Source organism: Bolinopsis microptera, chromosome 1, assembly GCF_026151205.1.
Source record: "Bolinopsis microptera isolate Bmic1 chromosome 1, MBARI_Bmic_1.0, whole genome shotgun sequence".
NCBI classification, from domain to species: Eukaryota; Metazoa; Ctenophora; class Tentaculata; order Lobata; family Bolinopsidae; genus Bolinopsis; species Bolinopsis microptera.
In genome coordinates, this window is record NC_087072.1 from 16,485,106 (window position 1) to 16,510,063 (window position 24,958).

The 24,958-nt window shown below is 39.8% G+C and overlaps 4 protein-coding genes across 4 annotated transcripts; 2 read left to right on the forward strand and 2 right to left on the reverse strand.

Annotated features, from left to right (window-relative positions):
• The first annotated feature begins 1,639 nt into the window (after positions 1-1,639).
• LOC134820685 (uncharacterized) lies at positions 1,640-5,753 on the forward strand. Its single transcript, XM_063831248.1, has 3 exons — positions 1,640-1,841; positions 2,332-4,415; positions 4,572-5,753. The coding sequence occupies exons 1-3, from the start codon at positions 1,640-1,642 to the stop codon at positions 5,751-5,753; spliced, it is 3,468 nt and encodes a 1,155-aa protein (XP_063687318.1).
• Positions 5,754-6,526: 773 nt separating this feature from the next.
• Positions 6,527-9,193, forward strand: LOC134820753 (uncharacterized). Its single transcript, XM_063831380.1, has 3 exons — positions 6,527-7,198; positions 7,466-7,793; positions 8,820-9,193. The coding sequence occupies exons 1-3, from the start codon at positions 6,647-6,649 to the stop codon at positions 9,191-9,193; spliced, it is 1,254 nt and encodes a 417-aa protein (XP_063687450.1). The 5' UTR covers positions 6,527-6,646.
• A 343-nt stretch (positions 9,194-9,536) lies between these two features.
• On the reverse strand, positions 9,537-14,116 carry LOC134820827 (sodium/hydrogen exchanger 9B2-like). The gene is made up of 11 exons (XM_063831497.1): positions 13,983-14,116; positions 13,784-13,874; positions 12,936-13,038; positions 12,634-12,766; positions 12,281-12,390; positions 11,005-11,231; positions 10,630-10,832; positions 10,381-10,489; positions 10,134-10,270; positions 9,806-9,978; positions 9,537-9,648 (listed from the first exon to the last, which is right to left on the reverse strand). Exons 1-11 carry the CDS (start codon positions 14,046-14,048, stop codon positions 9,537-9,539), a joined length of 1,464 nt encoding a protein of 487 aa, XP_063687567.1. The 5' UTR covers positions 14,049-14,116.
• A 240-nt stretch (positions 14,117-14,356) lies between these two features.
• On the reverse strand, positions 14,357-23,527 carry LOC134815769 (proteasome activator complex subunit 3-like). Its single transcript, XM_063824362.1, has 11 exons — positions 23,459-23,527; positions 23,210-23,242; positions 23,003-23,065; positions 22,291-22,453; positions 22,059-22,093; positions 21,537-21,602; positions 15,936-16,004; positions 15,061-15,128; positions 14,905-14,959; positions 14,674-14,760; positions 14,357-14,542 (listed from the first exon to the last, which is right to left on the reverse strand). Exons 1-11 carry the CDS (start codon positions 23,498-23,500, stop codon positions 14,462-14,464), a joined length of 762 nt encoding a protein of 253 aa, XP_063680432.1. The 5' UTR covers positions 23,501-23,527; the 3' UTR covers positions 14,357-14,461.
• Positions 23,528-24,958: the final 1,431 nt, after the last annotated feature.

Here is a 24,958-nt window from a genome sequence, read left to right on the forward strand (position 1 = left end):
CGGGCACTTGATTCACGATGTCAATCCTTCGCATCTCGCCGATCTGCATACGAGAAAATGCGCGGCGTGACCCAGTAGTGCATCGCGCTACAACACGGGCACGTACGTACTTGTAAAAGTTGTGGCTGTTTTTATCTGACCTGAAATTAAAAAACCATGTACACGTATCGCATTATTGTCGACATGACAAACGAAATAAGCAAAACATGATAATTTTGAATAATATTGAACATTTTAAAACATACAAATTAACATTAAAACAAACAAATTTCTGGAATGAACTGAAAATCAAGTTTGTAGGTTTATAACCTACTATACCAGGACGCGCGCCGAGTTGGACTGTACTCGTCGACAAACAAATATTTTACGAGTATCACCAGTTAAAATCAAGTTTGATTTCTCCCTAGACTGAAAAAAAAATTAGAAAACTTTATATCATCTGTGCAGATTTATATAAAGTTTATTTTAAAGCTTAAAGAACATCTTATCCATTAATATTCACAATCAATTCTGTAAGAAGTTAACGATAGTGTTTAGTGGTGGTTCATGAGTTGAGTGGGTTGCCATAGCATTAGCCATGTTCCATCTATCATCTTTGTAGCGAGGGGTAATCTTTGTACGTAATTGGTAATACCGCTCGGTTAAATTTAGGTCAGACTAGTAATCGTTTTAGTTAGACTTGTAATCACATTTTGTGGATAAACTTAGCAATTTTGACTTCAGAATCATCGACTATATTTGTTCAGGATCTGAGGAATGTACCCTTGCATGTTCATCTCTAAAGTTTGCCTAACTGGTTTAAGATTAATCGACATCATAGTATTATTAAAATCAGACCACATTTCTCGAAATTTGAGCTGGAAATTTGACATCTGGAAAGACTGATGACCCCTGCGATTGCTTTGGATTGAATCTTAAAAGACTATCGGACTTATACAAGTTCCTTCAGGTGTCCAAAGGTTACTCTCTAAAGAACAGCAAGGATCCTAAAGTTAAGGAGGTCTACGAGCACAGGGCCAAGAAACAAGAAGGGAGCAGTCGGTGGGGTTACACTAATGAGCTGAGTGCTAGAGAAAGAGATCTCTACTTCAGAGAGTTAGTAGGGGTAACAGTGCAAGGCAGGATGGGCTTGGGATCCAAGAGGAGTGTAGCCAGTGAAAAGGAAAAACTGAAAGAACTGGTATCCCACATCTCAGAGCAGGATATCCTGTTGACACTGGTAGACAAGGGAGTTCAAGGACAATTCTTAACATGGGAAAACACCATGCAGCTAGACCTAGGTTGGAACAACCTTATTTACAACTACAAGATGAGCCCTGCTCTTCTTAAGTTCCACCTCAATGCAACCCATGACGTTGCAAATACTCCAGCAAACATGAGCCTGTGGAACTATGCTGACACAGGACACTGTCCACTTTGCGGATGGAGACACTGCAACATTAAGCACATTTTGGTAGCTTGCAACTTCTCGCTGAACAACAAACGATACAATTGGAGGCATGACAACGTGCTGCGGGTCATTGCGAAATCCCTACTGGATCAAATCGAGAAGTTCAACAACAAAGATTTTAAACTTGAAGTTCAGGACTGGACAGGCTTCAAGTAATCTAGCAGCTGTTACCAAAAACCGAAGACGAAGATGAAAAGAGAGAGCCCTTTTGAGAAAGACCAAGATTGGCAGATTATCTGGGACGAAGATGACCTCCCAGCACAGTTCCCCCAGCACATTTACGGAACTGCAGAACGTCCCGATATTGTAGTCTGGTCTGATAAAGGAAAGGTGGTCATATTAGTAGAGTTGACAGTTGGTGACGAGAGTAACTTTAGTGACCAAGTAGAACGTAAACAAGCACGTTACAACAGAGAGCTTATTCCTGGGCTGCATGGCAGTGGGTGGAAAGCACAAAGACCCACTGTTCTACCATCAACTGAGTGAGCTGAGTGTTGGGCCCTTAAAACATTGTTTAAAGCCACACCTGGAATCTCAAGTACCAGGATCAGTGATGGAAGCTAAGCAGATACATAGATGGAGTTGCTATCGAAAGATATAGAACTCAGGTATCCAACATCGTACCTTGATTATATTGTAGTATTTTCTCACAATGGAAATGGACATGGCGCCTTGCAGGGAGGCGAGTTTCACTGTTGACAGCGGGAAAGACAGCTGACTCTGACGAAAGTGTTAGTGACTCTTGGGAAAGACCGAGTGACGCCTGGGAAAGACTGGTGACATCTGGAAAGACTGATGACCCCTGCGAAAGTGCAGAGTTTAGCAATAGGCTTAGTAGGCCCCCGCTTTACAGAAAGCAATCACTACAAAACAATATACAGATAAATGCCTCAAGACCTCCGATCAGGTGGGGAGCATCAAAGGTCAACCCGGATTAACTGATGAAGGACCTTTGAGAAAGGACGACAATATTTGTCAATGGTGCAAGCGCGAGTTCAAACAAGTCGCAAAACATCTGTGGAGATGTAAGATGAGACCGGCGGAGCTCATAACCGAGCCTCAGGTGAGGGGAGATGACATCCGTAATAATTTGTCGGAGCAGGGAACAAGCCAGGTTTACAACCACAGCGCAGAAACGGGACCTGCAAGCTCTGATATACAGTTCCACTTTAAAGACTTAGAACCGCCTGCCATAGGGATGGAGGCCACAAAGAAACTTAAACTACCAACAGCAGCAGAGAAGGGAGTATGGAAGGGAATTGATGAAGACCTGATTGTTTTGGTGAACAATGTAGCAGCAGAGGACGTGGAGTCCCGACTGGAGAAGGTAGAAAAGCTGGTATACAGCTATCTGGAAAGCAGATTCGGTGAAGAGGAAGCGAAGAAACCTCGTGTTCCCCAGAAGGAAAAGGAGAACAAGGAGACAAAAGTTATTCGCTTGGCCAAGAGAGAGGCTAAGAGAAACAAGAAAGATGCTAGGAGAAGCAATGATCAGAATATGTTGGCTCAAGCTAAGACTGAGTACCTGAGACTCGTGCGCTTACACAACAAAAGCCGTCGTAATGAGCTCAGGAAGAAGAAGAATAAGGAGAGCAAAAAGGAACAGTCACAGTTTAAACAAAACCCATTTCAATTTGGAAGGAAACTGCTGGACGGGGATAAGAAGAACAAACCCCCTAATTTCTCCAAGGAAGTGGCTGACAGATTCTTTAAGAATGAGTACTGTGATAAGGAGAGAAGTGCTCTATATGTAAAGCTTAAAGGACTGCCCGATGCCCCAGTACCAAAGACTGCATTTGAGATGGAGAGATTGGACTGGGATGAGTTTCAAACGAAGCTGAAAAGCCGTAGAAATAAATCATCACCTGGTCCGAATGGAGTCCCATATCTGGTATATAAGAGATGTCCCAGAATGGCGAAAGCAGTATTCAAATTGCTGGATTCTCTATGGGAAAGCCAGAGAGTCCCGCTGCAATGGCGAGTAGGTGAAGCCATTCTGATAGCAAAAACTGAGGATTTAGATGACCCTAGTAAGTTCAGAAACATCACTAAAACAAACACTAGTGGGAAGTTGCAGATGGGATTACTAGCGGACAGAATGCTAGAGTATATGGTCAGCAATAGCTACATAGACACGTCTATCCAGAAAGGATTCCTGCGTAAGACACCAGGTTGCCTCGAGCATACTCAGGCTCTGATGGAAGAGTTGAAGGATGCCAAATCTAATAGACGACAGATCTTTGCAGTTTGGGTGGACCTAATGAACGCGTACGGCCGGGTTCCCCACAACTTGATAATATATGCTCTAAGACATTATAAGTTCCCAAACTGGCTCATAGAATATATGTTTAAGTACTATGATGAGCTGATTGTGAGAGTGGTGACAAAGGACTGGAAAACAAACTGGTTCTTTTATATGTTAGGTCTTTTTCAGGGCGACCCTCTATCGGTTGTACTGTTCTTAATAGTTTTCAACCTACTATTGGATCTCCTGAAAAATCAAAGCGACTTGGGTTACAAGCCGTCTTTTAGTTCTAGCAGCACGTCAAGTCGTGCTTTTGCTGACGACCTAACTCTGATGTCTCCCAGGCTGGAAAAGATGAAGAAGCTAATAGATGTGATGGAAAGATTTCTTACTTGGTCAAGGAAAATGAAAGCCAAGCCGAGTAAATGCGTATCCCTGGGGATGAAGGTTATAGATGGAAGGTATGTGTCCTATGACCCTGAAATTTTCATAGATGGAGCTCAAATCCAGTTTATTGGAAATACACCGATGAAGTTTCTTGGCCATTGGATATATGTGGATCTGGGCCTTAAAGATACCAAGAAGCTGATAGAAGACAAACTGATTACACTGTTTCAGGCAGTGGACGGATCAGGCCTTAATGGAGTGATGAAATGCTGGATTTACAACAACCTCCTAACCAGCAAGTTCTCCTGGGACCTGATGATCTACAATCTCCCGGTTAGTTTTGTCAAAGATCTTGAAGCAATATGTACGAAGTATCTGAAGAAATGGCTAGGTGTAACAAAGACAATTACTGTCAGTGTGCTTTACAGAAATAAGGATTGCTTTGGATTGAATCTTAAAAGACTATCGGACTTATACAAGTTCCTTCAGGTGTCCAAAGGTTACTCTCTAAAGAACAGCAAGGATCCTAAAGTTAAGGAGGTCTACGAGCACAGGGCCAAGAAACAAGAAGGGAGCAGTCGGTGGGGTTACACTAATGAGCTGAGTGCTAGAGAAAGAGATCTCTACTTCAGAGAGTTAGTAGGGGTAACAGTGCAAGGCAGGATGGGCTTGGGATCCAAGAGGAGTGTAGCCAGTGAAAAGGAAAAACTGAAAGAACTGGTATCCCACATCTCAGAGCAGGATATCCTGTTGACACTGGTAGACAAGGGAGTTCAAGGACAATTCTTAACATGGGAAAACACCATGCAGCTAGACCTAGGTTGGAACAACCTTATTTACAACTACAAGATGAGCCCTGCTCTTCTTAAGTTCCACCTCAATGCAACCCATGACGTTGCAAATACTCCAGCAAACATGAGCCTGTGGAACTATGCTGACACAGGACACTGTCCACTTTGCGGATGGAGACACTGCAACATTAAGCACATTTTGGTAGCTTGCAACTTCTCGCTGAACAACAAACGATACAATTGGAGGCATGACAACGTGCTGCGGGTCATTGCGAAATCCCTACTGGATCAAATCGAGAAGTTCAACAACAAAGATTTTAAACTTGAAGTTCAGGACTGGACAGGCTTCAAGTCATCTAGCAGCTGTTACCAAAAACCGAAGACGAAGATGAAAAGAGAGAGCCCTTTTGAGAAAGACCAAGATTGGCAGATTATCTGGGACGAAGATGACCTCCCAGCACAGTTCCCCCAGCACATTTACGGAACTGCAGAACGTCCCGATATTGTAGTCTGGTCTGATAAAGGAAAGGTGGTCATATTAGTAGAGTTGACAGTTGGTGACGAGAGTAACTTTAGTGACCAAGTAGAACGTAAACAAGCACGTTACAACAGAGAGCTTATTCCTGGGCTGCATGGCAGTGGGTGGAAAGCTCAGCTTTTTACGGTAGAGGTTGGGTGTAGAGGCTTCTGGCATCATACCTTACCAGCCCTACTAAACTACTTTGGTGTTACAAAGAGAGTAAAGAAAGCAGTGTTCCAAGAGGCGGCTTTGGTTGCTCTCAGATGTTCCTATGCAATCTGGTTAGCAAGAGAAAACAAGAAGTGGAGTCCCTGCTACAACATCGCACAAAGACCCACTGTTCTACCATCAACTGAGTGAGCTGAGTGTTGGGCCCTTAAAACATTGTTTAAAGCCACACCTGGAATCTCAAGTACCAGGATCAGTGATGGAAGCTAAGCAGATACATAGATGGAGTTGCTATCGAAAGATATAGAACTCAGGTATCCAACATCGTACCTTGATTATATTGTAGTATTTTCCCTTGAGGAACTTACTAAACTAATAGACTTTGCCATGAAAAGTGGTGAGCACTTGCTAATTGCTAATGCTATAATGTAGATGACTATTTTGACAAGCCCGATGTATTTTAAATATCTTATAATTTAATTGTTTGAGTAGAGCAAGGTGAATATTATACATTTATTAGTTTCTCTTATACTGTGGTAGACACTAGTTGGTAGACACCACTGTCAGTGGACCGCTTTTCTTTAGACTTAAATATCTTTTTTACCAGTTTTCCAGAAAACGACACTGAACATGTGACATGGTCATGGTTCACAGTATTGAAATTGTATAAAACGAAGCATTAATAGACCACCTTAGTTATCCAGACTCGTGTAGCTCAGCATATCAAGAAAGAAAAATGCCATCACTACAGTTACTAGTCGGATTACACTATAGCATAGCTTTTTCATTACACCAAGTGATGTGTACCAATTAAAATGAGGGTGGAACATCATTCGGCTCATAATGGCGTTATTGAGGATGTTATTAAAACATTACAGCTGACCACAAAAAGTTCATTTATTCCAAGTTTGACATAAATACCGTCCAGGTTGAACAATGATTTCTCGACAGGATATTTCGTCGTCTATTTTCCTTTGACAAAACCAGCTCCTGCTTATAATACATTGTCATTTTTCAATCTTAGCATTCCTTCGTTTGAGAGATCAGAACAGTCAAAGCTCTGATTTCACGTAGGAGCTATTGCGATGGCTGAAGGATGGCTTATTCCGAGGACGTTAACGCTCTGTTCTGGCGCGTACACATTTAATAAGAGCGCGATAATTAAGCTGGACATAAAAGGGGACCAGCACACCTACATCGCAGGTTTCACCTTCATGCTGGGTCTACAAACAGTGCTGCTCAACATGTACGTGTTAGGCTACTACAGGGAGAAGAGGGAGGGGGTCTTCCCCCTGTACTACTTCATCACCACGCTCTGTAACAGTGTCCTGGGTCTGGACGCTGTCATCCACACCATCCTCCTCCTCCTCTACGTGCTCTACTCCCCTGAAGACACCCCAGGCTCCCAGAAACTCTTCAACTACCTCATATTTGTTACCTACACGCTCACCTCCACTGCTAGGAACTCCAAGTTGGTCTACAATACTATTCTCATATCGATGAGAGCAGTCAAGTACTGCAGTCCCACTCATGTCTTCTCAAGGAGGACAAGCTCTGCTGTTATCTTACTGTTCCCCATTGGCTGGATGCTGTTTTTGGCGGGAACTCTCGACTTCCAGTTCGCTCTTCCAGCAGAGGTACGGTTTAGTCACTCTAGGCTTCTAATTTTATACGACTACTAGGTACTTTTTACTTGTGGTTGGTATAAGAAATAAGGCAGCTTCTTCATTAATATAAATATTAATATCAAATAAATATTAATAATTCTTCATTGATATAAATACTATTTTACTGTCACAACAATGAACACATGTATAGTAGAAGTTAACCGATTTAACTAAAGCATTCTGCTTGACTTGTGCTTTTCATCAAACTTAAAACTTGACCACCAATCAATCTACCAGGTAAACATGCAACAGTACATCTACTACCCAGAGCGAAACACTAAGAAAAATAGTCTCAGGATAGTGTCCATATGTATCCTGTACGTCCTGCCTCTAGGCATCATACTCACCAGTCTGGCAGTGTGTCTCTACAAACAGAGACAGAAACACAGAGCGGACTACCTGCACAAACTCAAGGCAGATCAAACCTACAGAGGTGTGGTCCAGCAGCCAACATACGGTCAGAGCAAGGTTACAGATGTGGCTCTGACGGCGCTGTTACTGGCATGTTACCTGCCTTATGTGGTCCTCATGCTAATCGATGTTGCTTACCCTAAATCCGACAAAAGTAAGTTGAAAACCCTTGTCAATCCATTGTTATTTTGTACGAGGCTGACCTTTTGTTTCATACAAATCATTTAGATAAAAACATGAGGCCAACCATGTACTATTGTTCACTTGGTTATATTGAATCATTGTTGGATTTTATTATCATACTATCGTCTTTCATAGCGCCGATATTGGACTTATCACAATTGGAATAATGATGTCCATATTCATATTGTATATACTACTACTACTACTACTATGTCGGAGCTAAGTCCGATGTACGCCAGAAAACCCCCTCCATATATCCCTGTCCCGCATCAGGGTTCGCAGTTCCTCTTTAGAGTTTGTCCCAACTTCCTTCAGTAACATAGACAAGTAGCTTTGTCTTGGTCGGCCTTGCTGTGCTCTACCGTGCGTAGGTTCCCATAAGACTAAATCACTGGCAAGTAGCTCAGGATGTCGGATGCAGTGTCCCGCCATTTTTAATCTCCTGCTTCGTAACTTGTTTGACAGCCTTGGGAGGCTACCATACAAAGTTATATTGCTGACCTTGTCCTTCCATGAGATACCCAGCACCATACGCAACATCTTTGTGTATGTCCCGTCCAAACTTTTCTCTTGAGCCTTTGTCAGTGTCCAGGTTTCTGATCCGTAGAGCAGTACTGATTCACAAGCCGCTATGAACAATCTAATCTTTAGGCTCTTTGAGAGTTTGGATTTCCAGATATCCTTCAGTCTATGTAGGGCACCCCACGCTTTTCCCTTTCTAACCCTTATCTCCCTATCTGTGCTCTCAATCCAGGAGCCTAAGTAGATGAAATCATCTACATTTTCTATGGCTTCCCCGGATCGACTTTGTAGGTCGCTAGATCGATCCTCCATATTCAGTGTCATGACCTTGGTCTTGCCTTCGTTTATGTGTAGTCCCACGCTTGCTGCCGCCGATTCTACTCTGAGCAGGAACTGTATATAGTATATTGTGTTACAATTAATTTCATTTCAAGTAGAACACATTATAATTGATAATTATGTCTAACAATTTCAGAGCCGAACTGCACCATCTTGTTCATTACGGGTGTAATCCTGCCCTTCATGAACTCTGCCTTCGATCCGGTCATCTTCATCACTTATAACGTGGAGATGTCCGGCCGGATTTCACTCCGGATGCGCACATTCTCCGGCTCGTGCTGTAACTTCAGAAGAAGGCACCCGGTTAACGTCCGGTTCGATGTGGACCCTGGGATACGGACGATGACTTTGGGAAACAGCGAGAGGGCGAGGGGCAGCATGTGCATTATGAAGAGATGGGAAGACCCCGCTGTTATCGAGTACAAGGATTCGTCGGGCTCGGAGAGCGACAGCAGTTTGGAGAGCTTCGAGCACTATGTAAAGAAACACAAATCTAGAAGGTACAGATAAGGCACATGTTCCGTGTTAAAACAGCTACTGAGACATGTCTTCAGACCAAGTCCTTCTCACCACGTTCCAACCGGGGTCGAGGGCAAGAGAGCAACAACTTCAAAGATGGAAGGGAGTGATGACTGTGATAATGATGACTGTACAACAATTTTACGAAAAGTCTGAAGTGATTTGATGAATTAATGAATTAATGTTATCTATATATATATTGTAAAATTACTATTCTATTTACCGATTTAATTATTGTAACATTAATTAAGCGTCTAGTCAAACTGATTTCAGGGATATGAGTGCTATAATGAACCGTAAATCTCAATCCATTCGTGTATCTGCTATTCTTGAGTTAAACATTCCTATAACCATCTGCATCGTCAGAGTTATGTACGCTGTTTAAACCAGTGGATACTTCTTCCTTCTCACTCTCCTTCACACGGATAGGTTCAACTTCTTCTGACCTGTAAAAGGTATCTTTTAGTTTCAGTGAGTGCGAAAAAAAAAAGAATTTTACCAAATACCAAACCGATCAAGGGGATCTTGAAGCAGACTGAATTTTTTTGTGCTAAGTAAAACGGCTCTAGGGATAATTCCTATAAATAGAAGTGTAGTCTGTACTTAAAGTCTAGTAGACGAGGTCCGAGTAGAGAAATGAGAGCAGCACCAGGTGGGGAGGTGACGATAATAGCCAGCACAGCTACACACAACACTGTTACACCGTACAACTCTGCTGTCTTGTCTCCTGGGAGGGTCTCTCGTACTCTGTCAAGAGCTATTGACCCAATAGCAGCCTGAAAAGGGAGCATGTCGGTTATCTGGAACATAAGAGAGTTTCAGAACTTGAAAAGGGAGTTTCAGAACAGTTATAACAGCTAATTATAAATTATTACAGTCAATAATAGATTATCAACCAAGGAAAACTTAGAGAAATACATGGATAATATACCTGCACAGTAGCTTTGGGAGTCCAAGAGGCGCACATAAACAGTTTCTCACTAAGATGCAGGGAAGAGCAGTGGACGGAGAGGAACGCCACCCCACATCGTAGCAATACTCCCACTATTAAACAAACCACACCGTAACCTGGTCATTTAAACTCTTCCAGATTTAAAGAATACACAATAACATATTGCTAATTCACTATCCTAAAGTAGCAAATGATCAGAGTTAACAGGCCTCATTCTCCAACTCACCGACTATCTTATAGTTGAGTAAAGAAAGTTCCACCTGAGCTCCGACCAGAGTGAAGAGCAGAGTCTCCCCTACCAGCCATAACTTCTGTAGAGACGCTGATATCTCAGTCTGTTGGGGTGACAAGGTGAGAGGTGATAAATACTGCCGACAAGGATAGTGAGCTACAAATTAAACTTTATCAGTCCATTGGATAAATTTATTAACAAATAAAAGTGAAAGTAAAAGACTTAAAAACCAGCGGCTCCTACCTTAGTCTGCCAGGTTTGAGCAGCTACAGTAGACATAACAAGAGCAGCCAGGACCCCTGCCCCAGCGAAGGTAGCCCTCTTTAGCCCAAACACACAGCTGAACCCCACCATGGTGAGAAGGAGGGTCTGTACTGATGCCTGGTGAGGGGAGTGGGGAGGCAGGTGGGACAGGATGTACCCTAGTACCACACCACATACTCCACCTAAATGTAGGGTCTCTTAAAACTATGTCTTGGTAAGTGGTATAAATTGCTAATTATCGTTATTACAAGTGGGTCATATGCTAGAGAAGTCATACTAACTCGTCATCTAAAAATCCTGTACTGTAATGTAAAAGTGTAAAATAATATATTCTGGAGAAGAACGCAAACTAACCCAAGACGACCTCAATAGGCCCCTCCATGATAACCATAGCAGCATGAGTACTCTCCGGGAAGACAAATTTGAGGGCTACACTGAACCCGGTGATGGTAAAGGCGTTATCAGCAGTTGCAGCAGCCATGAGAAGGGTAGGGACTCCTGCTCTGTTTCCGTATCCCCTGTCTATCAGGGACAACATACTAGGGATCACCACTGCCGGGGATACTCCAGCTATCACAAACCTGGGATGGGGGTTACTATCACAAACCTGGGAATTGGGATGGGGGTTACTTTCAAAAACCTGGGATGGGGGTTACTATCACAAACCTGGGATGGGGGTTACTATCACATACCTGGGATGGGGGTTACTATCACATACCTGGGATGGGGGTTACTATCACAAACCTGGGATGGGGGTTACTATCACAAACCTGAGATGGGGGTTACTATCACAAACCTGGGATGGGGGTTACTATCACAAACCTGGGATGGGGGTTACTATCACAAACCTGAGATGGGGGTTACTATCACATACCTGGGATGGGGGTTACTATCACAAACCTGGGATGGGGGTTACTATCACATACCTGGGATGGGGGTTACTATCACAAACCTGGGATGGGGGTTACTATCACAAACCTGAGATGGGGGTTACTATCACATACCTGGGATGGGGGTTACTATCACAAACCTGAGATGGGGGTTACTATCACAAACCTGGGATGGGGGTTACTATCACAAACCTGGGATGGGGGTTACTATCACAAACCTGGGATGGGGGTTACTATCACATACCTGGGATGGGGGTTACTATCACATACCTGGGATGGGGGTTACTATCACAAACCTGGGATGGGGGTTACTATCACAAACCTGAGATGGGGGTTACTATCACAAACCTGAGATGGGGGTTACTATCACAAACCTGGGATGGGGGTTACTATCACAAACCTGGGATGGGGGTTACTATCACAAACCTGGGATGGGGGTTACTATCACATACCTGGGATGGGGGTTACTATCACAAACCTGGGATGGGGGTTACTATCACAAACCTGAGATGGGGGTTACTATCACAAACATGGGATGGGGGTTACTATCACAAACCTGGGATGGGGGTTACTATCACAAACCTGGGATGGGGGCTACTATCACAAACCTGGGATGGGGGCTACCTTTCTATTGGAATATTGTGTAAATGTGTGTTATTGGACTGATCGACAGTGATAATAGAGCTCTTAGTTGTAGTAAGATTTATAGGTTTTAGAAAGGATGAAGAAGACGGTGTTACCCGAGGAGAAAAGCCCAGTTCCAAGGAAGGTCTAGAAGAGGTCGGGAAACACAGGCAATTATAATGACCTCCACAACACAAGGTAGTACTGACAAACACGCTACCAGCATCTGAGTATTAGTTATATTAATTGATTAATTAAGTGGAATAATCAATTAGGTAAATCAATAACAGCTAACTTTATCGTCAAACGTTTGACAATGACCAAAGTCCAAACCTTCTTCGACCCCCAAAATAAAGAATTTTTTCTTAAACTACATGTAGTTTTTACTATGTACATGTATAGTAAAAAGGTAGGTTGGAGCTATTGATAAATATAGGATACAAAGAATAATGCGAATTAAAAAACACACCTTGTTTTTACGAAGAATGTCCAACCTAAGTCCCAACCCAGCTCTAAGAAGCAGAATAACAAAAGCCCCGGTTCGGAGAGCAGAGGACCATTTCACGTCTATATCACCTGCTACATTTATCTTAGGCACGTTCCTGCGGAGAGGTGTTCACTGTTCATTACATTACAATGTAAGGGACTAAATACGACTAAATAAAATGGATAATGAAGGAGATAGGAATTAGGAGATTCTAATATTACAGGATCTCTCGTAAAATTCCAAAATTTAAACGCTCCATTTGGAAAATTTGAAGATTTTAAAACCTGAAAAGAATTCCCGATGCGATCATCCCGATGAGAGGTGGAATGTTGACGAGACCAAGCAACATTCCCAGGAGTTTCCCGCAAACGCAGGATACCAGGATACCTAAGTGCCATAAATCATAATCCCCATAATTCATGTAAAATGTATAGATAACTAACATATTTCTCCCAATTTGGTAGGATTGGTCACCCCTTTGGTTTTCATCTACTAGAACTCAATATTAAATTGATTGTAAGCGTAGCATTTTTGCACAACTTTCACCATTTCATGCTAAATTCATTGATGCCTTTTTTAGGTATATGTAATATGTTGCAGTTTCTTATCATTCTAATATTAGTTGAATTTAGGTCCGGTTTGTTTAATTTACAGCTGAATGGCCACATGGTGCCATAGCGAAGGCAAGTCATGTATCATCATGAAATCGTTCAAAGATTACATAATCCGAACTTCTCGATAACACTGAACTAAATTCCCAAGAAAGCCCTGTCCTATGTACTACACTCATTATACAGAGAGTATTGCGTAATAGGAGAGTACATTGAATGTATTAGAAACTGTCAACACCAGTACATGGAGGCCGGGCAGTGAATTCAAAAAGTCAGCTACATTATACAATATACATGTAGACTGCGGACTAGAAGGTACATTTTACAATATACAGACTACGGACTAGAAGATAAATTATACAATATACATAGACTGCGGAATAGAAGGTACATTATACATACCTTTCTTCGTTTAATTATGGCGGGTTAAATTAATGGCCAAATAATCAATGTGAATTTGATGTACGGGCAGTACCTGCTATAATCTGCACCAGGCCACGAAATTTAAAAAAGATGCTCACCGAAGATGTTGGAGTCAGGGAGACACTCATCTCCGAGTACGGACCAACAGGAGGTCCACCCTAGCACTAGGAGCAACACCACTGTAGTAACCTGACGTGGTGAACCAAATTGGAAATGGCAGATAACTTATTTTTTAGTGAACAATTTAAGTAGCCAGAGATTTGAAAGTTGTACAAATAGCAAGATGTGTAACTTCACCTCTAAAACAGTTTTCCCAGTAGCAGACTTAGACCACTGAAGAAATCTTGACTTGAAACTAGACATCGTGCACTGTGAGAGACTGAAATCTAGATGCTCGTTAACTCTGCAGAGCAAAACAAAACACTGACGCGATCAATGAACACAGTTTTAGTACATTCTGAGCTTCAGAAATACGATCTACTACTTTTCAAGTTCTAGACTTTTTCAGGAAATAGCTGAAATCATACTTCAGATTATAACACTTTTAAGTCGTCATTTCCTCCTTGCAGTTTAAATAGTGAAATAATGCAGTAAATAACTCTTCTTTATTTTTTAAACTTTTTAAAACTGAATTAATTATTAATACAATAAAAGCAGTTCAATTAAAAACCCAAATCTAAAAGAATTCTCCCGAATTTGCGATGATAGTGACGATGTTCAACAGTCCGTGACATCAAGAGGGGGTTTCTCTGCATAAGATGATTTTAACTGAATGCTCAGTAGAGGTTCGAACTCATTTGACTCCTCGGCTGCTTGATCTTCTCCAGGTTTTTGTTGATGATATCAAACATACAACACTGTGGGTACGTAGAAGTTGAAAAAAAAAACAAGAAAACTAGAAAATAAAACTATTGCAAAATTTAAAAACAGAAGAAAACACGAAACTGAAGAAGAGAGTTACACGCTAGATATTCTGAGAGGTACTCACATAGATCATCTTGAGCTCGTTAGTGAACACTCGGATATGCAGAAACTGCTTCTCGTCTAACTCGGTCAGGTACTTTACGTAATCTTCCTGCAAATAATCAATATCACAATAATGATTAACTTACTTTGGTCCAACATTAACAGAACATAGTATAATTACAATTAATTCCGCTAGTTAAACCACTAAGTCACCTGATTTACAACTGGAGACTAAGAAACTTTGGTTACTAACCAAGTGCGGGTATTTGACGATCTTAGAGGAAACTTTCCCCCGCGTGACGAAGTACCTGAAAATTCCACGTGTTATGTCCGAAAATTTAGGGAGACTGTAAAATATGGGCAGTGAACAGATTCATAGAAGAATTCCTGTTAAAAAATCAATTCTTACCGAGACATATCATCGAAGGAGCCCTTTGCAAATTCACAAAATGTTGATACTTCAGAGATTGTCTCTTCCTGAAAGACAAAGGATAAAATCTAATGTCAATCTTTATTTGAGTCTTTACTAAAAAAGGCGGGAAGATGAAACTACGAATAAGCAGAAATATAAAAACTGTAAATTGCTCAAAGTTTAAGTCTCTACGAATATTATACCATCGAATTGACCAATATGTGACGACAAGCTGTAACTGCTAATGACCTGACCATTTACAAATACCATAAGGTCACTTGTCACTTGATGACGCAACGACATTTGTCAAATTTTTCCTAAGGCCAACAAACGAGAGTCTGCTAAGGACAATTTTGATGTATGATGGTTGATTGTACTTTGATAATTTCGGAATTATAACGAACTTTAAAGCAGTTATCCTTCCGAGTTACGACATCAGGGTGTTAACATAAACACAGACCACGCACAAGCTAAGACTGTGTAATAACTAGCGCGCGTTTATCGCTAACTAAACGCGCGAGCCGAATGCTGAAAAAGTATACACAAAATTTAATTGCGCGCCAGATTCAAGTTCAGTTGTTAAAGACCCTTTAAATGAGGCACGACAACTCACAACTGTGTTCCGCTTGTCAATTATGTAACTTGATACTATTGTTTAAGTAATACGAGAGAATATTAACACGAAATAGATGTCATGTTCAAAACCTCATTGGTCTGATTTGGAGGCCGGGAAATTTGTCTGAACATTATGTAATAAAACAACGAATTGAGCTTATAAAGCTATCTATCTACATATTATATTATGTACATAACTCATGTCAGAGAGTTGAAGACAAAGAACGGCTCCAAAAATATGGTTATAAAGCTGTTACCTGAATTGAAACGCCAAAGTTGTTGCCATCTTCTATCTTTGGTATGAGTAGTTGTATCCACATCTTTATCTGGTTGAATGATATTTTGTTAAATTATTGAAGTTTTTTTTTTAAACGATAAAAAAGACTAAATTTCTTAAATGTAGGAAGTAAAATTCAAAGTTAACAACATGCATTGTCTGTTCCTTTGAGAATTAGCACACAGTCGGATTATATAAGAGTAATGTAAGAATATTCCTGAATACTTGACATTCTAATGCAGCAGTAAACGCATCACTCATAATGTGGAGAGCTTTCATTTGGTAATATAACCTAGGCCAGGTAACCTTCCCTTGATGTAACTCAGAAAACTTAAACAAAATAATTTAAAAAGAAGTAATTACCAAAGAAATCGACACCACTGATTAGGGTCATTTGAATAATGAATATAATACTGTTTTTGGAGTGAACGTCACACATTATGTTGGTTTCATAATCAGGATCTTATTTCAGCGCATTGAAAGATTGGGTTCATCAATAAAATAATAATAATAAAATTTGGTAGCTTAAACACAAACTCTAAGCCCAGTGGATAAACCACAAAACTTATGCTCTATTGTGTGAAACAAAGATACTAGATCAAGATAACTATCAAGGAGTGTATGCATAGGACATAAAAAGTTTTGGAACGAAGATGACATGCTTGTGAAGCGAGCTAACAGTCTAATTGCTAATAAGTTCAAAAAGATCATGACATTAGGTTGCATCCTAAACAGTTTAAGCAAATAACATAAAGTTATTATATTGTCAATTAATCGCTCATGCCATAACTTTTCTTAAACAGGTGAGTTTTTAATAATGTTTTGAACAGATCAACATCGGAACAAGTCTTAATTTCAATTGGTAGTTGGTTCCAGATTTTCGGAGCAACAGTCTGAAACGCTCTTGGGTGTGATCTTGTAGATCCGACGGGTAGGTGTAAGGAGGAAGTTCTTCTGCTACTCGAACTAACAAATGTTACTAGATCACACAGATATGCAGGAGCAACACCATTGACTGCTTTGAAAATCAGTAAGCATAACTTAAACTCAATCCTCTCCTTCACCTTGAGCCAATGAAGGGATTTGAGCTTCTCCTCGACTGAGTCTCTCTTCTTTAATCCAAAAACCAGACGGCATGCTCGGTTCTGAATGTTCTGCAGCTGCGTAATTGAGGCTTGACTACAACCATAGTAAAGTGCATTGCAGTAGTCAAGCGATGAGATTACAATTGCTTGAGTCAGTGTTCCCATCTGTTTGGTTGTTAGGAATGTTTTCATCTTAGCAAGGTCTCTTAGTTTCAGAAAACAGGATGTTTTAAGTTGCTTGATTTGCTCACCAAAGTTTAGTTGAGAGTCGAGACGAAATCCGAGGTTCTTTGCAACAGGTGACAGCCTGACACACGTCTCAGAGTTAACAAACACGCCCCCTATAGACAGCTGCTGGAGGACAAGCGGTGTCCCAAAGACAAGAATCTCAGTTTTTCCTGCATTGAGCTGTAGATAATGTTTTTTCATCCAGTCATTAATTTCTTGGAAACATTTGGGAACATCGTTGATAAGGACGGTGGGCTCCTCGTTTGGCTTGAAACTTTTATACAGCTGATGATCGTCGGCGTAACCCTGGATGGAGAAGTTCAAATCATGTGCTGCTGAGTACAAAGAGCGAATGTAGATGTTGAACAGGACCGGACCCAGCACAGAGCCCTGTGGGACTCCAAACTTAATCACTATCTCATAAGATTCCTCATTTCCAACTTTAATCGTTTGACATCTACCTGTGAGGAAGCTGCTGAACCATTTCCAAGCTGTCCCTGTTATTCCCAACTCATTTCTGAGGATGTTCAGTAGTTTGCAGTGGTCAACTGTATCAAAAGCTGCGCTGAGATCTAGGAGAAGAACAACAGTTGCCTTGCTTTCTGTAGATGCAATGAGTAGATCGTTAACAACTCTCACAAGCAGAGTCTCGGTGCTGTGTTTTGATTTGTATCCAGACTGCTGTGGGATGTTCAGGTTGTTGTTTTCTAGATGTTCATTTAGACGCCTGAGCACTACTCTTTCTATCAACTTGCCCACAAAACTAAGGTTAGATATTGGTCTGTAATTCTTGAGATTATCACTATCTAATCCCTGGCCCTTGATCAGGGGTGTGATATGAGCTAGTTTAGCGCCATCAATACTGCCAGAAGATAATGAAGCATTTACTATGTCAACTAAGACGGGTAGTAGAACCTCAAGGTTTTCTTTAAAGATGTTTGCAGGTAGAGGGTCAATTGAAGAAGACTTGATCTCAGATGCCTTGATTATCTCCTCTAGTTCTTCTAGAGTAGTTGGAGAGAACTCAGCTAGTTTTTCTCCGCAGTAAGAGGGCGTTTGATTGTCAGACTCCACATGATCAAAGTTATTTCGTATTGCCTTTATTTTCTCCTGAAAATATACGTTAAAGTTTTCGACTGTATCCTTGAGAGACTCCGACGAAGGCAACACAATGCTTTTATCCCGATCAAGAAAGGTGTCCACAAATCTAAAAAGACTCTTAGAAGAATAGGAGTGCTTTATGAATTCGACTTTGAAAAACTCATGTTTCTTCCTGTCTGAGAGTTCTGTGCACTGCTCTCTGATTGATTCATAGTGTTTCTTGTCAGTTAAAGATCCGGAGATTTTCCACTTTGTCTCGGCTTTTCTTCTTTGGCTTCTAAGTGCTTTATATTCACCATCGAACCAAGGGGCAGACTTACGTTCTTTGATTTCCTTTGTGAGGAGAGGAGCATGGTTATTCAGCACAGTTAGGCACTTAGAGTTGTATAGGCTGATGCGGCTTTCAAATGACGGCATTTCAGCTTGTGATAGACCCTCAGATCCATTACAGTAACCAATTCCTCAGCAAGATTATCCGCAAAACAATTTTTGTCAATTTCTTTGACATTTCTGAATGTGATAACTTTTTTCTTGTTGAGATTGCTTGCAACTGTTTTTGTGAGGCTAAAAGTAACCGGGAAATGGTCACAGTTTGGGAACATTTCCGAGGTGTGCGAGTCTACTGTGACACTCTTTGGATTGACTATCTGATGGGAGGAGATTACAACATCCAGAATATGTCCTTTGTTGTGAGTTGGATCTCTCACGTATTGATGCAGTCCATAGCTGGCCAATACTTCAGTCAGTTTGGCCGTGTTTCTTGATTTATGATCATCCAAATGAATATTAAGATCACCACAGATTAAAAACTTCTTGTATTTCATGAATATGTTCCCAATAAACTCATCCAAATCTTCAAAAAATACATCAGTCAATGACCCTGGTCGGTAAACACAAGCACAGAGGACAGTATCACCCGATGAGTCTCGAAATTTGCCTAAAACTGCTTCAAACGTATCTCCACACTTATCAAACACAGGAGTAAGGTTCAAATCACTTGAATTGTAAATAATTCCAACTCCTCCGCCTCTGCATTTAGCAGAGTCTTTCCTGATGTAGTGAATCAAGTTATAGCCGTAAGACTTGATGGTAGCAGTAACATCATTCTTCATGCTGGTGAGCCAAGTCTCAGTGACAAAAAGGACAGAGATTCCTTGGTCGATTATAGATTCCATGATTGGTTGAATCTTATTATTGAGAGATCTCACATTCCAGCAACAGCCAAGAATCTCCGCCGGAGAGGATTTCAGACCACTGCTTACAAGTTTTTTGAACTGTAGTAATTGATAGTTTTGCGGAGATGCTGCTGTTCAGCAACATAAGCTGGACATGTCCTATCAAATGCCGTGTGTGTGTTTCTTTCATCCCGATACTTGCCCTTAGAGCAGTTAATGCAGCATGGGATAGGACTATTAGTTTTCTTTTCTGGACAATCTTCTGACGTATGATTCTTGGAACAATAACCACAAATAGCTTTTTCTGATTCACACTCCGACCTGTAGTGTCCAAAACCTTGGCAGTTGTTGCATCGTTTTACATGAAATTGATCATAAACTTTGCAACTAAACGAACTGATGTATAGCCGATCTCCCTGTTGTTCTATGATTTTCCTGATATTGTTACTAACTCGTATAGTAGCTTGATGCTTGCTGCTGTTTTTGATCTGAGGTTTAACTTTTAGTACAGAAAATGTTTCACCCTGGGATTTTAATGCCTTAATGTTGGGGTGAGCTTGAAGGAGCAGGTCTTCTAGATCTTCTTCAGAATAATTATCAGCAAGGTTAGCAACAGAGATTGTGGGCAAACGTTCTGGTGGCTGGTGCGTTTTCATATCTGGAAGTTGCTGGGATACTTTCTTGACAAGATTTTCCCTGTCAGCCGTTGTCGGACACACAACCACAATGTCCCCATTCTTGTTGACATACCGTTTGTCAGCATGAATGGCGTTGTCTTTGATGATTTTGTCAACTTCTTCTTGGCGATCTTTTGCTTGATTTTCTGGTGTTTTGCTGGACATGATTAATACAGAGCGATATGAAGGGGCAACTGGTGCTGGAGATGGAGGAGAAGAAATTTCAGTTTTGTCCGGAGATGTTTTCATATTCACAACTTTCATAAGTAAACCCTTCATGTCCTCCATAGATTGGGTCAGATTATCTACTCGCCTGTCAATCAGGTCGACTTTACTTTCGGCACTGACTGCGGAGTTCTGTTCAGAGCGTGTCTTGCAGACATTACACACAAACGTAAAAGTCCCAAATCTGGAACTGTTAACACCCTTGGTTTCGTTTCTGTTGGAGTATGCTTTGAAGAAAGTGCGAGGACAGATTACAGCATTATTGATCCTATCTTTATCAGCATCTCGACAAACAGCATGAAATGACGATTTACACAAAAAGCAGGTAAGAGCAGTGTCATTAGCTTGAACATCATTACAGGTATTACAAGTGCCGTCTTTGATGTAGGCAAACTGGTATTGAAGAGTGTTACCTTGTCGCTGTTGAGTACTTTCAGAGGATGTGGATGAGTTCAGGATAGGTGTGAAACGTTGCGGGGATAACATATCTTCGCTAACATTCCTGTCATTCTTTGGCGTATCATCCTGTAACGAGATTGAGGACCTGTTACCCTCATCATCAAAACCACCTTCTCCGATCATTGCGCACTTCTTTTACAAAGTGAAACAGTGCAGATCAGCAGAGTCAGTAGAGAATCAAAATTGAGTTCGGGGTCCTCAAATTATTTGTTATATAGTAGTGTTGAAAGTATTGAAAGTATCAATCATCATGTTTGCTCAACAATGTTATTTCTGCTCTAAAAGGTTCCTCTTCAAAATGTTAAAAATAGAGCAGTGTATTTGAAACACTGAATACAGCATCATTATCTATATATATTAACATCCCCCCGACATTTAAGGAGATTATTTAATTATGATCTTGTAAGATTAAATTAAGAAGATATTAGTCTGTTAGCAGTCGACCATTTTCATTGTCTGACCGTGTAAGTTATATTACTAGTTAATATAAGAAACCCTTAATTATCAATGCTTGATGCATGGACAAACAAATTAAATAAATTAACTATATGGCTTTGTAACTTAAACCACCAAGTATCGGAACATGTATGATGTTAATGCGTATGACAAAATAAAAAGTTAATACACTCACTTTGTTACAGTACTCTATAAGTTCTCTTATCTCTGGCTTTAAAAATCCTATCAGCTCTGTAACAACCTGAAATTTGTTAATTAGCAATAGAATAGAATAGAATAGAATAGAATAGAATAGAATACAGTAGAATAGAATAGAATAGAATAGAATAGAATAGAATAGAATAGAATAGAATAGAATAGAATAGAATAAAATCAATCGGGTATTATGCAATATAATAATGAATGAAATGAGGTATTTATATTCCGCTCGTATATGATTAACCATCAAGGAGGGTGGTTAACCATGTCAGATCGGCTGCCTGTGATTATTGTCGGTATAATAAAAGGTACTAGTACATATCAATCAAGACAAATAAAAAAAATTCATTTTTTCCCTCCAAAGCTTCGGATATAGCGATATAATGGAATAATAATGGAATTATCATCGATAGAGTATTCTATTATTCATGTTATTTATTGCAATAAATTCGACCATGAAATAAATATATTCCTAACGAGGTATTTTGCCAAAACTTACTGGATTGCAGCTAACTTTAGTGCTAAATCGAATCTCTGAAAAATAAATATTTGTGAATTTAATGAAAAATAGCAACCACAAATAATTGGTTTTAAATATTGTACACCTAATGTCAATGAGATAACAATCTCACACTGCCCGCACTAGAAAGGGGTCTATAATTTAAGTACATCGAGTCCCACGCTAGAAGTCTAATAAAGTTTTCCTATAAAGTCAGCTCAAATTATCTTACCCTTCTTAGTGTCATCTCCGTTTTCAATGGAAGACGATGCGTTGCGTTTCCTCTTGGCTGCTGGTGGAATACTAGTTGCTTCTTTTTGAGCTATCACATCCTTCAGCGAGGCTTTAGCCGCTTCCTTAACTTCTTCAGCTCTACTCAGCTTTAGTTGATCACTCTAAAGACATGATACAGGATTACAAAGGTTATAAACCAAACTTCGTACATGGCCAGGGAGACAGGTTTTTAACTATAAACTTGATGTACAGTAGAACCCCGATTTACCGCCCCCCGATTTAGCATGAACCCCAATTTACCCCGCCCCGATTTAGCATAAACCCCCGATTTACCACGCCCCGATTTAGCATAACCCCAATTTACCGCCCCCGATTTAGTATAAACCCCGATTTACCGCGCCCCGATTTAGCATACACCCCGATTTAGCATAAACCCCGATTTAGCATATACCCCGATTTACCGCGGCCATCTCCAAGCTCCCTTTCCCCAAATAAGGCTTAACACATATGATGTAAACAAACAAAACCCCGAATTATTGCGAACCCCGATTTACCGCGGATGTTTGCTTTCTTCAAACTCCGCAGTAAATCGGGGTTTTACTGTACATGATATCAAAGGAACACAAATACAATCATTAAATACATAAGTTTGGAAATTAGAAATATACTAGAGTTTTGTTTGTTCAGTTATTCAGTAAGAGTAAATTTACCTTATAAAGCTTGTCAAGCTCTATTATTTTCTTGGGGAAAACATCCTTGAGAATTTCCTCCACCTGAAGAAATTAGTATTTAAAATAAAGGAATTCAATATTATGGAACTGAGTAATTCAACTAAACCAGAACAATGATGGACGGCTTGAGCCAATTTAAAATGTTGATATATTCTGTAAGAACATAAGAAACATAAAACAGCTCACTTCCTGGCAGAATTCATTCTTGTATTTATCAACCTGAGAGGATAAGATTATTTACGGAGTGTAGTTAAAATCTAAGCCGCGTTTCAGTTCAAATCTATCTTTTTTTGTTTACAATTTACATACAGTATAAATTATAATAGGTTATTTCCGTACACAATGCCCCAAATACATATTAGTTATAAAATAATAAAAAACCAAAACCAAAAGTTACAATGTTCAGGAATATAACTGATGGCTGAGTCTACTTACGATAGCAGTATTCTCTTGGCTTGTTAGCGTCGTTCTGCTCATCGAATACTTGTACTAAGTTTGTGTGATGAAATTAGTAAATGTTACCCTTTCTTAACTTACAGCTCCATTGTTATAGTACTCAGTTATATTTTGGGTACTACCAGTAATAAACAATATATCATAGAGAGTCTCAAAATAAATGTGGATATGCTGAATACAAACTTTAAAATATTTTACACGTAAAACAATAATATCAAGAGATGGGTAAGAGGCACAAAGTTATTTCTGTAAAAATTTAAATCAAGTGTAACAATCAGTTTACAAAATCCCTGCATGAATATATTAACAGCAGTAAGAATTGCCCAAAAAACGAAGTCATCTATTGATTAATTCTGGTAAAAACACAAACATAAAATGTTCAAATCAAACTAAAATACACAAGTCCATCGAATTTCATTAGTGAATTGGGAACAAACTTAGATCCACTAAGATGTTATGAAAAAATGGACTGAGCTTCTGATTTAGCTTTTTCTAACTCCTGGATAAGAGAATCTAACTCTTCCTCGTTACACTCTACAATAACATCAGACTGGTTTTTTATACTGAATGATAAAGTCACCAGAGGTTCACTGAGGTTTGAGATAGAGTTACTTTCTAATACTAAATTAGCTTTCCAGTCAAAATTTAGCAGATCTTCCTGATTGGCTAGGAAATTATCTTTAAAACTGTCAATTATGTTATCAGATTCAGCCTTTAAAATCTGCAGAAGAGTTCCATCAATGTTGTCTCTTTTGTTTGTAACATAACTTTCTGTGTCCTTGAGGATTGCATCAAAACATATCATAATTAAGGCTGGGTCAACTTCCGGAAATGATTTGCAAAGATCTGTGAGTGATACTGTGGAAGCATCACTGATACGATAAATACATTTCTTAATGAACTCCAACTTTTTATCTTCTCCAACATTTTCCAGTATCAACATAGGGTTATCGTCATCATTCATCTTTGAAACCTCAACAAAGACTACATTATTTTATTCATTCATACTTCCTGAAATGAACATATCAGATGCCTGAATTTATGAAACAATTAAGAATCGAGAATATGTAGTTAAATTTGATTTACATTTCAATTCATATCAGATCAGTTATAAATAACAAGAAAATTAAATGCTATGTCTAATTTATTAAATTTTAATTTTAACTTAAATTATTTGTTAAAGGCAACTTATAGATCATGATTGATTATAGTGACTGTGAGAAGCTTTAAATACCCTAATTAAGCTAAATGTACGATTCGAAAGTCGTTTATATGTCAGGCCGAAATTTTAATTGTTTGCATAAATGTTTGCATTGTTTGCATAAATGAAACTCATTTGTGTTTGCATAAATGAAACTCATTTTAACAATGAAATTATTGATGCTGAAATTAGCATACCTGGTTTCAAAATATTTAGAAAAGATAGAGATTTTACAGTTAATGAAGAAGTAGGAGAAAGTTCTGTTAGTAGTGGTGGAG